The sequence below is a fragment of the Bubalus bubalis genome, chromosome 1 (genome assembly GCF_019923935.1).
Source record: "Bubalus bubalis isolate 160015118507 breed Murrah chromosome 1, NDDB_SH_1, whole genome shotgun sequence".
Lineage (NCBI taxonomy): Eukaryota > Metazoa > Chordata > Mammalia > Artiodactyla > Bovidae > Bubalus > Bubalus bubalis.
In genome coordinates this window covers 10749097-10763445 of record NC_059157.1, presented here as the reverse complement: position 1 = coordinate 10763445, position 14349 = coordinate 10749097, and the positions used below count along the sequence as shown (strand labels likewise).

At 40.6% G+C, this 14349-nt stretch overlaps 1 protein-coding gene across 3 annotated transcripts in view; it reads right to left on the bottom strand.

Moving 5' to 3' along the window:
* LOC102405271 (A disintegrin and metallopeptidase domain 3) overlaps positions 1-12732 on the bottom strand; it is a 113766-nt gene extending 101034 nt beyond the window's left edge. For 2 of the 3 annotated variants that reach the window (XM_006078640.4, XM_025278201.3), the window contains exons 1-3: positions 12614-12732; positions 12049-12131; positions 5072-5127 (exon numbers count right to left, since the gene is read on the bottom strand). In XM_006078640.4, coding sequence (XP_006078702.3) covers positions 5072-5127; positions 12049-12131; positions 12614-12713 — 239 coding nt within the window. In that variant the 5' untranslated portion in view covers positions 12714-12732. The other variant, XM_044929779.2, reaches the window with a different exon arrangement.
* Positions 12733-14349: the final 1617 nt, after the last annotated feature.

The window sequence follows — 14349 nt, the reverse complement described above, 5'->3', positions numbered from 1 at the left end:
ATATTGGCTGATGTAGGGAATGGCAACCCACTCCAGTACTCTTGCCTGGAAAATCCCATGGATGGAGGAGCCTGGTAGGCTGCAGTCCATGGGATCGCTAAGAGTCGGACACAACTGAGTGACTTCACTTTCACTTTTCACTTTCATGCATTGGAGAAGGAAATGGCAACCCACTCCAGAGTTCTTGCCTGGAGAATCCCAGGGACGGGGGAGCCTGGTGGGCTGCCGTCTATGGGGTCGTGCAGAGTTGGACACGGCTGAAGTGACTTAGCAGCAGCAGGGATAAATAGAACACTTTGGCTATGATCCACATGTCTTTAATCTTTCAGCAAGCTTAGCCAAAACATATTCTCATGGGGATGACAGATAAAGATGGAGAGCAGAAAACTATGAGAACCTTTTTAAGCCTCTGTTGAAATCAATTCATCCAACATCACTTTGGCAAAAGTAAGTGTGCAGTAGTGCTCAGTCACTCACTTATGTCTGACACTGAAACCCCATGAACTGTAAGCCACCAGGCTCCTCTGTCCATGCTATTTTCCAGGCAAGAATACTGGAGTGGGTTGCCATTGCTTCCTCTAGGGTATCTTCCCCACTCAGGAACTGAACATGAGTCTCTTGCATTTCCTGCTTTGGCAGGAGGATTCTTTACCACTGAGCCACCTGGGAAGGCCCCATCAAAATAAGTGACATAGTCTCAAACTGGGCTGGTAATTTGCCAGACCCCCAAGGTAAAATCCCCTTCATGGATTATAGCCTTGCTTTGGCAGAGATGGCTTGTGTCACTACATGAAGCTATAAGCCATGCACCCGAGATGGATGGGTCACAGTGAAGAGTTCCAGCAAAATGTAGTACACTGGAGAAGGAAACGGCAATCTACTCCAGTATTCTTGCCTGGAAAACCCCACAGACCATATGAAAAAAGCAAAAAGATATGACACTGGAAGATGAGCCCCTCAGGTTGAAGATATACAATATGCTACTCAGGAAGAGTAAAGGGCAATTAATAATGTGGCTCAGACGTTAAAGCATCTGCCTGAAATGCGGGAGGCTCAAGTTCAATCCCTAATATGCTACTCAGGAAGAGTAAAGGGCAATTAATAATGTGGCTCAGACATTAAAGCATCTGCCTGAAATGCAGGAGGCTCAAGTTCAATCCCTGGGTTGGGAAGATCCCCTGGAGAAGGAAATGGCAACCCACTCCGGTACTCTTGCCTGGAAAATCCCATGGGTGGAGGAGGCTGGTAGGCTACAGTCCATGGGGTCGCAAAGAGTCAGTGACGACTGAGCAACTGCACTTTTGCACAGTAAGAAAGAAGCACTTTGGCCAAAGCAGGAATAAAGCTAATCTGTGGATGTGTCTGGTGATGAAAGTCCAATACTGTAAAGAACAATATTGGATAGGAACCTGGGATGTTAGGTCCATGAATCAAGGTAAACTGGAAATGGTCAAGCAAGAGATGGTAAGATTGAACATCAACATCTTAGGAATCAGTGAACTAAAATGGATGGGAAAGGGTGTATTTAATTCAGATGACCATTATATCCACTCTTTTGGGCAAGAATCCCTTAGAAGAAACAGAGTAGCCCTCATAGTCAACAAAAGAGTTCAAAATGCAGTAATTGGGTCAATCTCAAAAATGACAGAATGATCTCAGTTCGTTTCTAAGGCAAACCATTCAACATCAGAGTAACCCAAGTCTATGCCCCAACGGCTGATGTTAAAGACAGTGAAGTTGACTGGTTCTATGAAGACCTAGGATACTTTCTAGAACTAAGATCAAAAAAAGATGCCCTTTTCATCATAGGGGATTAGAAGGCAAAAGAAGGAAGTCAAGAGAAACCTGGAATAACAGACAAGTTTGGCCTTGAAGTACAAAATGAAAGCAGGCAAAGGCTAACAGAGTCTTGTCAAGAGAAGACACTGGTCATAGCAAACACTCTTTCCAAACAATCCAGTGGACCAGTCTACACATGGTCATCAACAGATGGTCAATACTGAAATCAGATTGATTATGTTCTTTGTTGCCAAAGATGGAGAAGCTGTATACAATCAGTAAAAACAAAGCCTGGAGCTGACTGTGGCTCCTTATTGCAAAATTCAGGCTAAAGTTGAAGACAGCAAGGAAAGCCACTAGGCCATTCAGGTAAGATCTAAATCAAATCCCTTATGATTATACAGTAGAGGTGACAAATAGATTCAAGGGATTAGACCTGATAGAAGAGTGCCTGAAGAACTGTGGATGGAAGTTTGTAATACTGTACAGGAGGCAATGACCAAAACCATCCCAAAGAAGAAGAAATGCAAGAAGGCAAAGTGGTTGTCTGAGGATGTGCTAAAAATAGCTGGGGAAAGAAGAGAAGTGAAAGGCCAGGGAGAAAGGGAAAGATATACTCAACTGAATGCAGAGTTCCAGAGAATAGCAAGGAGAGATGAGAAAGACTTCTTGAGCAATGAAAAAAAAAAAACAAAAAACAAAACAAACAAACAAAAAAACAGAGAAAAATATAGAAAGGGAAAGACTAAAGATCTCTTCAAGAAAACTGGAGATAAGGGAATATTTCAAGTAAAGATGGGCCTGATGAAGGACAGAAACACTGAAGATCTAACTGAAGCAAAAAATATTAAGAGATGGCAAGAGTATGCAAAGGAACTATACCAGAAAGGTTTTAATGACCTAAAAAACCACCATGGTGTGGTCACTCACCTAGGGCCAGACATGCTGGAATGTGAAATCAAGTAGGCCTTAGGAAGCACTGTTACGAACAAAGTTAATGGAGGTAAAAGAATTCCAGCTGAATTACTCAAAATTCTAAAAGATGATGCTGTTAGAGTGCTGCACTCAGTAAATCAGCAAATTTGGAAAACCCAGCAGTGGCCACAGGAGTGGAAAATGTCAGTTTTTATTCCAACCTCAAAAAAGGGCAGTGCCAAAGAATGCTCAAACGACCTTACCATTGTGCTAATTTTACATGCCAGCAAGGTTATGCTCAAAATCCTTCAAGTTAGACTTCAGAAGTACATGAACCATGTAATTCCAGATGTACAAGCCGGGTTTAGAAGAAGTAGAGAAGACAGATCAAATTTCCAACATTCGTTGGATCATGAAGAAAGCAAAGGAGAAACAGAAAAACATCGCCTTCTCCTTCATTGACTATGCTAGAGCTTTTGACTATGGATCACAATAAATTGTGGAAAATTCTCAAAGAAATGCTTGTACTAGAACACCTTACCTCTCTTCTGAGAAACCTATATGTGGGTCAAGAAGCAACAGTAGGAATCAGACATGGAACAACTGACTGGTGCAAATAGGGAAAGGAGTAAGAGGTTGTATATTGTCACCCTGCTTATTAAACTTATAAGCAGCATACATCATATGGAATGATGGGCTGGATGAAGCACAAGCTGGAATGAAGATTGTTGGAGAAATATCCACAACCTGAGATGTGCAGATGATATCATTCTAATGGCAGAAAGTGAAGAGGAACTAAAGAGCCTCCTGAAGAGACTGAAAGAGGAGAGTGAAAAAGCTGGCTTAAAATTCAACAGTCAAAAAACTAAGATCATAGCTTCTGGTCCCCTCACTTCATAGCAAATAGATGTGGAAAAAGCAAAAGCAGTGACAGATTTTATTTTCTTGGTCTCCATAATCACTGAAGACAGTGACTGCAGTCATGACATTAAAACACTTGCTTCTTCGAAGTAAAGCTACGACAAACATAGACAGTGTACTAGAATGCAGAGATACCACTTCACCAATAAAGGTCTGCATAGTCAAAGTCATGGTTTTTCCAGTAGTCACGTACAGATTTGAGAATAGGCCCATAAGAAGGCTGAGGAACTGATGCCTTTGAATTGTGGTTCTGGAGAAGACACTCGAGAGTCCTGTGGACTGCAAAGAGATCAAGCCAGTTTATCCTAAAGGCAATCAAACATGAATAGTCAGTGGAAGGACTGATGCTGAAGCTGAAGCTCCAATACTTTGGCCAGCTGATGTGAAGAATCTGCTCATTGGAAAGACACTGATGTTGGGAAAGATTGAAGCAAAAAGGAGATGAGGGTGATGGAATATGAGATGGTTAGATAAATGGAGAGCCTGGCATGCTGCAGTCCATGAGGTACCAAAGAGTCAGACATGACTCAGCAACATGAAAATTGCTAGAAATGCACTTGGAAAATGGTACTTGCTCAGTAAATGTCAGTTACTGTTGTTCTTGTCATTATTATGACTGGTATGACTATTTTTAGCATTCATCCTTCTTGATCCAGAAGTCCATTAATTTATACCAAGTCTGTTATGTAACAATATCTCAATGATATAAAAATACATGGATGAGGATGCTTCTTGTCAGAGTCTATAGTGACAATCCCTGGAAATAACCTAATTACCCATCAATACTATATACCATGCATTCTCACTACTAAAAATGAGTGAAAATATACATACAGAGAAAGAAAATATGTGCTGTTATTGAATAAGACACTTGCAGAAGACAATTTGCATTTGAGCAAAGAAATCCTTTTTCGGGTAGGTTTCTGTATGTTTTATTTCAGGTAAAGATGAAATTTAGATTAGAAAATCATAGAGTGATACACACAGGTTATTGATGTTGGCTTCCTCACAGAATGAAAGCAGAAATCTGAAGACATTAAAAGTATACACTATAGCAAAGTGAGACAAACTGAGAGTGTAACATCAAACAAAATGCATAAAGTCACATAATTATGTTAAATGACATGAAACAAACAAACTGAATTATGGGCAGATAACATTAGTTCATTTACAATAGTAATGTAATTAAATGTAAAGAGTTACATAAAACAATGTTCATGTATTTCATATGCTCTAATATTTATATCATTATAGTTGAATCTGAATATTAGACTTAAGAGCTAATGATAATGACTCAAAAGTCTAATCTGACATGAATTAACAAGAAGACTTAACATGTTAAATAAAATACTCATGCCTTTGAATGTTTAGGCTTTAATGTAGACTCAGTTATAGGAAGCCATTACAAACTTAAGAAACTAAAAACAACTCTATGAAAGGAAGAATGTCCACTTACTGTTTTTCAAGTGGGAGAGTGTATGTTTTCTTGTCAATTTGGATGGAATAGGCAACCTATAGCAAAGGATTCAGAGAAAAAGTAATTATTAGATATTTCAAATCTCTGAAAGTCAAAAGTCCTAATTTTAAAAAATATGTACTCTTTTATATAAACAGGGATGATATCATATATCAAAATTATATATACTGGAGAAGGAAATGACAACCAACTCCAGTATTCTTGTCTGTGAAATCACATGGACAGAGGAACCGGGCAGGCTACAGTCCATGGAGTCTCAAAACAGTCAGAAATGTCAAAGAGACTAAAAACAACAAAAAAAAAACTATGTATCTCCACTCCTACAGAGATATACCATGACAGTTTTCTTCAGTCTTGGAACATATGACAGAATTAATCATAATCCAAGTTATATAAAATCTAGGATTATAAATCTACTGCAAAAGTAAGAGCATTAAAGTCTCAAACAAATTTTTACTTAAAATGGTTGCATTTAGAAATGTTGAGTAAAATTTGAAGAAATTTGAGTTTTCTGATCTTTCCTTACTTTGCAGTTTCCAGAGAAAATAAAAGGAAAATTAAAGAATACAAAGCAAGTTCTAAGATAAAACTAAAATTAAACTAAAATCTGATGTTCACCTAAAGGCACCATTCAGAAAGCTAAAAGGCCATTCTTCTGCTAAGGGATGATATCTGGAATTCATATTCTATTGGCCAGTTCACATTTGTGTGAGTCTCACTTCTAACAGTGCATCTCTTCCTTCTCATTTTCCTTAGTCTATCTCACCAAATGTTCTGTTTTACCTTCTTCTCAGAAATCAACTTTTGACATTGGGAATCTGAGCTACTTCAGTTTATGTATTTTTTCATTAATTCTACCTCTTTATTTAAGGAGAAAGTTTTAAGAATTTTAAGGTTATAGTTATTTTTCTATTTTTAAATTTCCAACCATTTATTGTCACCTATTTATTTGTGGATAGGAGTATATATTATGGTATTATATGAACTTCAGAGCATGACTTAAGTTTTTCTTTGCAATTTTTCATTCTCATTCATTGTTTATTATTTAATATTGATTACAGTTTATGATCTATCCATCAACCCATGAACCATGTACAAATATATTTTTAAATTTTCAAATACATTTCTGAGTCTTTTTGTTAAGTTTTAACCTAACTGTACTGTTCCCAAATAATGAGTGCTGTACTATCCCTATAGGTTTTTCATTTATTTATTTGTTTTCCTTGCTGTGGTATTTCATTAAATGACATCATATATTCTTGAAAAGTAAAAGTATTGTTCTTCAGAACCATTATTTACAACGGAGACAGAGCATACGTGCAGCTTGGTTAGAAAAGTTCTTGGGGAGAGAGGTGGGGGGGTGCTCAGGATGGGGAACACGTGTACACCCGTGGCGGATTCATGTCGATGTATGGCAAAACCAACACAATATTGTAAAGAGATTAGCCTCCAATTAAAATAAATAAATTTATATTAAAAAATTTTTTTAAAAGTTCTGTTTCTGGAAATAGTGACAAATTTGGATGTTTCTGACTCTTGGCTAAAACAAGGGCATTGAGACTTAACATTGCTGCAGTTTACAGTACAAAACCCCCCTGGCCAAGGTTAGCTTCTGTTGTGTTTCCCTAACTAGTTCAAAAAGGCTAGCTTGGTTACTTAAGAGGTCACTGAAAGCTGTGTAAGGAGTTCTCCCAAAGCCAAGATTCCTCCCATAAATCTCGTGATTTTAAAGCCAGAGTCTCAGCGTATTCCCAGAGCACAGACTCACATGGAGCTAGCTCACTGGGGTAGCTTCCTGGATTCCTGATACTTATTGAATTCTCTTTTTCTTGCTGCAACATAGCTTTTATCTTTATATAAAACCCTCATATGTGATATCCATAGAGTCCAGTGTGTCTAAACGAAGAGCAGAAAGGGGAAAACTTCATTGGGGTCACTTTATTCTTCAATAAAATGCTTATTTTTTCTTGCTCAAATGTTCCTTCCCCACATGAAGAATTTTAACACTGGCCAATCAACATGTGAGAAAAAATTTAAAGGTCTGTCTATGGAAATGCATTTGAAAATTTCTCTCTGCTGTGCCATCAGTTTTCATGTTATATATGCTGATGACATTGTATTAAATTCATAGAAATTTAGAAGCATTATATGTTCCTTGAGAAATGAATATTTTAAAGCAAGGGATGCTTATCTCATAATATTGGGTGTGTATATGTGTGTGTGTTTGCATGTGTGTGTGTGTGCCAAATGCTCTATTTTTCCTGCTATTATCATGGAACCTTGGACTGCAAGGAGATCCAACCAGTTCATTCTAAGGAGATCAGCCCTGGGATTTCTTTGGAAGGAATGATGCTAAAGCTGAAACTCCAGTACTTTGGCCACCTCATGTGAAGAGTTGACTCATTGGAAAAGACTCTGATGCTGGGAGGGATTGGGGGCAAGAGGAGAAGGGGATGACAGAGGATGAGATGGCTGGATGGCATCACTGACTCGATGGACATGAGTCTGAGTGAACTCTGAGAGTTGGTGATGGACAGGGAGGCCTGGCGTGCTGAGATTCATGGGGTCACAAAGAGTTGGACACGACTGAGTGACTGATCTGATCTGATCATGGAACTTCATGCTTTCTTTTGGAAGCGTTTTCCCAGTGTACATTATACTCTCCTGAACATACAGTGTCTCCCGATGATCATTTTGGGGGATGTAATAGCTTTTATAAATATATAATCTCTGGTGTTTCTTGGTGCCACAAAGTGAGCCAGTCAGAAGTAAACCACTCAGTCTATAAAACCTACCCCAATGTCTAACACAGTTTTTCATTTAACAAAAATTTGAGTACATTCCTCTCAGATCTTGCTACTGGGGTTGTAATCGGATTCCTACCCCATCCCTATGTTTTTACATCAACACTTTTGCATTCTGGAAAACAAAGTGTCCTATCTGAAGCTGTTAATTCTTATTAAAAGAGAAGTCAAAACCAGAAACAGACTGACAACTAATTAAAATGATTCAAACAGTTGATATACAGATGTGTAATCTCTTGTTAAGGCTTAGATGAAAAACACCCGTTAGACGTGAAGCATTCATTGAGGGTATTCACTAGAGCAAAGATAAGAAGATTGAAGAGGAGACCTGGAGAGGCCTCAGGTCAATAGGCATCACTATTTTTGTGAAGAAGAGTCAAACATAAGGCAACTATTCTGGTAGACATTTTGCATTATTTATCAACAACTGTTTACAGTGGTTTGACCCTTGACTCCATTGAGATGACTATTCAGGAAGGTTTATGAAACTATTCATAAACCTTCAAATAAACCTTCAGTCACTCAGCTGTGTCCGACTCTTTGAGACCCCATGAACAGCACGCCAGGCCTCCCTCTCCATCACCAACTCCTGGAGTTCACTGAAACCCATCCATTGAGTCGGTGAGGCCATCCAAACATCTGTGGTCGCCATCTCCTCCTGCCTTCATCTTCCCCAGCATCAGGGTCTTTTCAAATGAGTCAGCTCTTTGCATTAGGTGGCCAAAGTACTGGAGTTTCAGCTTCACATTAGTCCTTCCAATGAACACCCAGGACTGATCTCCTTTAGGATGGACTGGTTGGATCTCCTTGCAGTCCAAGGGACTCTCAAGAGTCTTCTCCAACACCACAATTCAAAAGCATCAATTCTTCAGCACTCAGCTTTCTTTATAGTCCAACTCTCACATCCATACATGACCATTGGAAAAACCATAGCCTTGACTAGATGGACCTTTATTGACAAAGTAATGTCTCTGCTTTTTAATATGCTGTCTATGTTGGTCATAACTTTCCTTCCAAGGAGTAAGTGTCTTTTAATTTCATGGCTGCAATCACCATCTGCAGTGATTTTGGAGCCCCAAAAAACAAAGCCAGCCACTGTTTCCACTGTTTCCCCATCTATTTCCTGTGAAGTGATGGGACCAGATGCCATGGTCTTAGTTTTCTGAATGTTGAGCTTTAAGCCAACTTTTTCACTAGAGGTCACTGTCATCAAGAGGCTTTTTAGTTCTTCTTCACTTTCTGCCATAAAGGTAGTGTCATCTGCATATTTGAGGTGATTGATATTTCTCCCGGCAATCTTGATTCCAGCTTGTGCTTCATCCAGTGCAGTGTTTCTCATGATGTACTCTGCATGTAAGTTAAATTAGCAGGGTGACAATATACAGCCTTGACGTACTCCTTTTCCTATTTGGAACCAGTGCATTGTTACATGTCCAGTTCAAACTGTTGCTTCTTGACCTGCATACAGGTTTCTCAAGAGGCAGGTCAGGTGGTCTGGTATTCCCATCTCTTTCAGAATTTTCCAGTTTATTATGATCCACATAGTCAAAGGCTTTGGCATAGTCAATAAAGCAGAAATAGATGTTTTTCTTGAATGCTCTTCCTTTTTTGATGATCCAATGGATGTTGGCAATTTGATCTTTGGTTCCTCTGCCTTTTCTAAAACCAGCTTAAAAATCTGGAAGTTCACAGTTCACGTATTGCTGAAGCCTGGCTTGGAGAATTTTGAGCATTAATCTACTAGCATGTGAGATGAGTGCAATTGTGCGGTAGTTTGAGCATTCTTTGACATTGCCTTTCTTTGGGATTGGAATGAAAACTGACCTTTTCCAGTCCTGTGGCCATCGCTGAGTTTTCCAAATTTGCTGGCATATTGAGTGCAGCACTTTGACAGCATCATCTTTCAAGATTTGAAATAGCTCGACTGGAATTCCATCACCTCCACTAGCTTTGATCGTAGTGATGCCTCCTAAGGCCCACTTGACTTCACATTCCAGGATGTCTGGCTCTAGGTGAGTGATCACACCATCGTGATTATCTGGGTTGTGAAGATCTTTTTTCCATAGTTCTTCTGTCTATTTTTGCCAGGTCTTAATATCTTCTACTTCTGCTAGGTCCATACAATTCCTGTCCTCTATTGAGCCCATCTTTGCCTGAAATGTTCCCTTGGTATCTCTAATTTTCTTGAAGAGATCTCTAGTCTTTCCCATTCTGTTGTTTTCCCCTATTTCTTTGCATTGATCACTGAGGATGACTTTCTTATCCCTCCTTGCTATTCTTTGGAACTCTGTATTAAGGTGCTTATATCTTTCCTTTTCTCCTTCACTTTTCACTTCTCTTCTTTCACAGCTATTTGTAAGGCCTCCTCAGACAACCATTTTGCCTTTCTGCATTTCTTTTTCAGAAAGAATGAAGTGATGGAGCCATACCAAAAACAACACCCAGTTGTGGATGTGACTGGTGATGTAAGGAAGGTCCGATGCTGTAAAGAGCAACATTGCATTACAACCTGGAATGTTAGGTCCATGAATCAAGGCAAATTGGAAGTGGTCAAACAGGAGATCCAAGAATGAATGTTGAAATTCTAGGAATCAGCAAACTAAAATTGCCTGGAATGGGTGTATTTAACTCAGAAGACCATTATATCTACAAATGTGGGCAGGAATCCCTTAGAAGAAATGGAGTAGCCATCATAGTCAACAAAAGAGTCTGAAATGCAGTACTTGCATACACTCTCAAAAACAACACAATGATCTCTGTTCGTTTCCATGACAAACAATATCAGCAAAATCTAAGTCTATGCCCCGACCAGTAACTCTGAAGAAGCTGAAGTTGAATGGTTCTATGAAGACATACAAGACCTTTTAAAACTAACACCCCCAAAAGATGTCCTTTTCATTATAGGGGACTGGAATGCAAAAGTAGGATGTCAAGAAACACCTGGAGTAATAGGCAAATTTGGCCTTGGAGTAGAGAATGAAACAGGACAAAGGCTAATAGAGTTTTGCCAAGGGAACACACTGGTCATAGCAAACACCCTCTTCCAACAACACGAGAAGACTCTACACATGGACATCACCAGATGGCCAACACAGACATCAGATTGATTATATTCTTTGCAGCCAAAGATGCAGAAGCTCTATACAGTCAGCAAAAACAAGACCGTGAGCTGACTATGGCTCAGATCATGAACTCCTTATTTACATATTCAGACCTAAATTGAAGAAAGTGGGGGAAACCACTAGACCATTAAGGTATGACCTAAATCAAGTGCCTTTACACAGTGGAAGTGAAAAATAGATTTAAGGGACTAGATTTGATAGACAGAGTGCCTAATGAACTACAGACAGAGGTTTGTGACATTGTACAGAAGACATGGATCAAGACCATCCCCATGGAAAAAAAAGAAATGAAACTATTTAGCCATCTATAATTTGAAACATTTTATGATGTTACATATAAGATATGCTACAGTTAAGAAAAATAATAACTGGGCTGTTACTAATTATCATAAAATTAAATCATAAGTCTACCCATAAAAGAAAAAGCCAACTACAACTCTCATACACGGTCATTAAAAATTTATGTGCGTGTGTGTATGCATGTCTCTAAAACTTCCTTCAAATTTACCGCCTTTAGAAAGTGAGATAGCCATTCACTTTCTTAACAAGTCTCTGCACTGCCTAGATTTCATTTTACAACGTACATAAGGGACGCACTTTACCATGTTAGTCAGACCAAAAATAACATTCATTTTTGCAAACATATCCATATGCACATATATGTTAAATACAGGTATGAAGATATTATTTATATACTGTTATCTTAAAATCATGCTACAAGTTAAATATTTGTATGGCTTCATTTACATACAACATATATTTAAAAAGAAAATTTAGTAGACCATAGACTCCTTTTTGTGTGATACGAATTCAAGGCATCTCTTTTCTTTGTATCTGTATTTTAAAATTGTTTCATAAGGCTTATATTTACTTGAGAAATGAAAAGAAAGCACTTGTTCTCCTCAGACAAAAGGTCTCTTGAACACAATCTTGGTAGAACACAAAATGTCATGAAGGCGTGCATCGATTGGGGTCTTGCACTCCAGTAAAAATAAAACACTCTTTTATTTTAAAATGATTTGTTAATTACATGTGTTTCTGAAATACTGCCATCTTTGGTGTTTGTCTCAATCTTCCGTGGCACTGTAATTTGTAGACGTGCTGTTTCAGAGTCTGCAGTAAGGAAAACAAGAGTGAGCATTCCCTAGGGCATGACCGCATCCTTTCTTACTTGTCCTCTCCTATCACATCACTTGTGGATCTTCCAAGCCCCAGTGCGCGCGCGCGCGCGCACACACACACACACACACACACACACACACACACACCCCCCCCAAATATCATGCTGTGTAGGGTTTTAAGAAGAGGTCTCCTGGACCCCATCCAGGATTCTCTCCCTACCTCCACCCCCACCCCGTCTACCTAGAAGACCTGTATCCCCGTCTGGGCGTGAGGGACAACTATCCCATTCCTGCTCTGAGTCCTCCGACCAGCGGGCCTGGCAGAACCCTGAAAATGGGCAGGACTCCAATCAAACCCGGGCTCCCCCAGCCTGCCCTGGGCTTCTGCGGCCAGGAGGGCAACAGCCTCCACCCCCACGCCAAGGGACACTGTGATTATGGGGCCCCCTCCTATCCGGTAGGGTCCTCACTTACGATGGCCCGCAGAGGCCAACTGGCCCAGCCCTGTGAGGAGTAGCAGGAGAGATAACATTGGGTGGCCGGCCTGCCTCAGGGAAGGCGGTTGACTGGACATGGCTCGCGAGGTTCGCCAAGCGTGGAGGGGATTGGGCACGGGGGTCTCGGAGGGGCGGGGCTGGGCTGGGGCTGAGGGCGTGACTGGGGCTGAGGGCAGAGGCTAGAGGGCAGAGAGAAGGGGCAGGGCTGGAGGTGCGGTTGGAGAAGGGCAGGGCTGGAGGGTAGAGAGGAGAAGCTGCGCTAGAGCTGCCAGGGGAAGTTTAGGGGGAGGGATGGAACAGGTTTTGGCCGGTTGAGGCTAGAAGGCGAAATGTGGTCTGAGGCGGGATTTTATTTTGTCTCTGAGTTCTCTCGAACTATTTTCGGACTTCATGGCGTATAGCCTGCTAAGCTCCACTGTCCATCGATTTCCCTTGCAAGAATACTGGAGTGGATTGCCGTTTCCTTGTCCAGAGTATCTTATGGGACCAGGGATGGAGTCCAGGTCTCCTGCATTGGCAGACGGATGCTTTACCACTGAACCAACTTTGAAGCTTATGATTGAAATAGATGGCTACAAAGCCCTTAAGAAAAACATCCCTGGAATGTGAAACTGGCAAGGGTTACACTTTATTCTCAAAAAGAGTTGCATATACCTTCTAGAGAGTTAGCAATTATAAGTTCCTAAAGTGCCAACCTAGATAGCATATTAAGAAGCAGATATTACTTTGCCAACAAAGGTCCATCTAGTCAAGGCTATGGTTTTTCCAGTGGTCATGCATGGATGTGAGAGTTGGACTGTGAAGAAAGCTGAGCGCCAAAGAATTGATGCTTTTGAACTGTGGTGTTGGAGAAGACTCTTGAGAGTCCCTTGGACTGCAAGGAGATCCAATCAGTCCATCCTAAAGGAGACCAGTCCTGGGTGTTCATTGGAAGGACTGATGCTGAGGCTGAAACTTCAGTACTTTGGCCACCTCATGCCAAGAGTTGACTCATTGGAAAAGACCCTGATGCTGGGAGGGATGGGGGGCAGGAGGAGAAGGAGACGACAGAGGATGAGATGGCTGGATGGCATCACTGACTCGATGGAAGTGAGTCTGGGTGAACTCTGGGAGTTGGTGATGGAGAAGGAGGCCTAGCGTGCTGCGATTCATGGGGTCGCAAAGAGTCGGAATCGACTGAGCGACTGAACTGAACTGAACTGAAAGGAAGTTTGGGCTTCTCAGGTAGCACTAGGGGTAAAGAACCTACCTACCAATGCAGGAGTGTCTGGAGCTGTTGGTGAGATCCTGGGTTGGAAAATCCTCTGGAGGAGAAAATGGCAATCAACTCCAGTATTCTTGCATGTACAGGGGAGACTGGCAAATTGCGTACAATACATAGGGTCACAAAGAGTCAGACACGACTGAAACCACTTAGTAAACACTCAAGCAAAGGAAGTTACCTGAGAAAAGAGAGTGTCTGTTTGCATGAGTGTGGGAGATAGAAGTCCTCCTTCATTTCTGGTACTAGAGAAAATCAATGTTTTTATCTTATAGGTTTTTACGCTTACACTATGTATAGAAAAACAGGTTTGTCAACTAGTTTATACCAAGATTGCGTGCCTGTGTACTGAGTTTTGTCTCACTCTTTGCCACCCCTATGGACTGTAACCAGCCAGGCTCCTCTGCCCATGGAGTTCCCCAGGCAAGAATACAAGAAGAATCCCCTTCTCC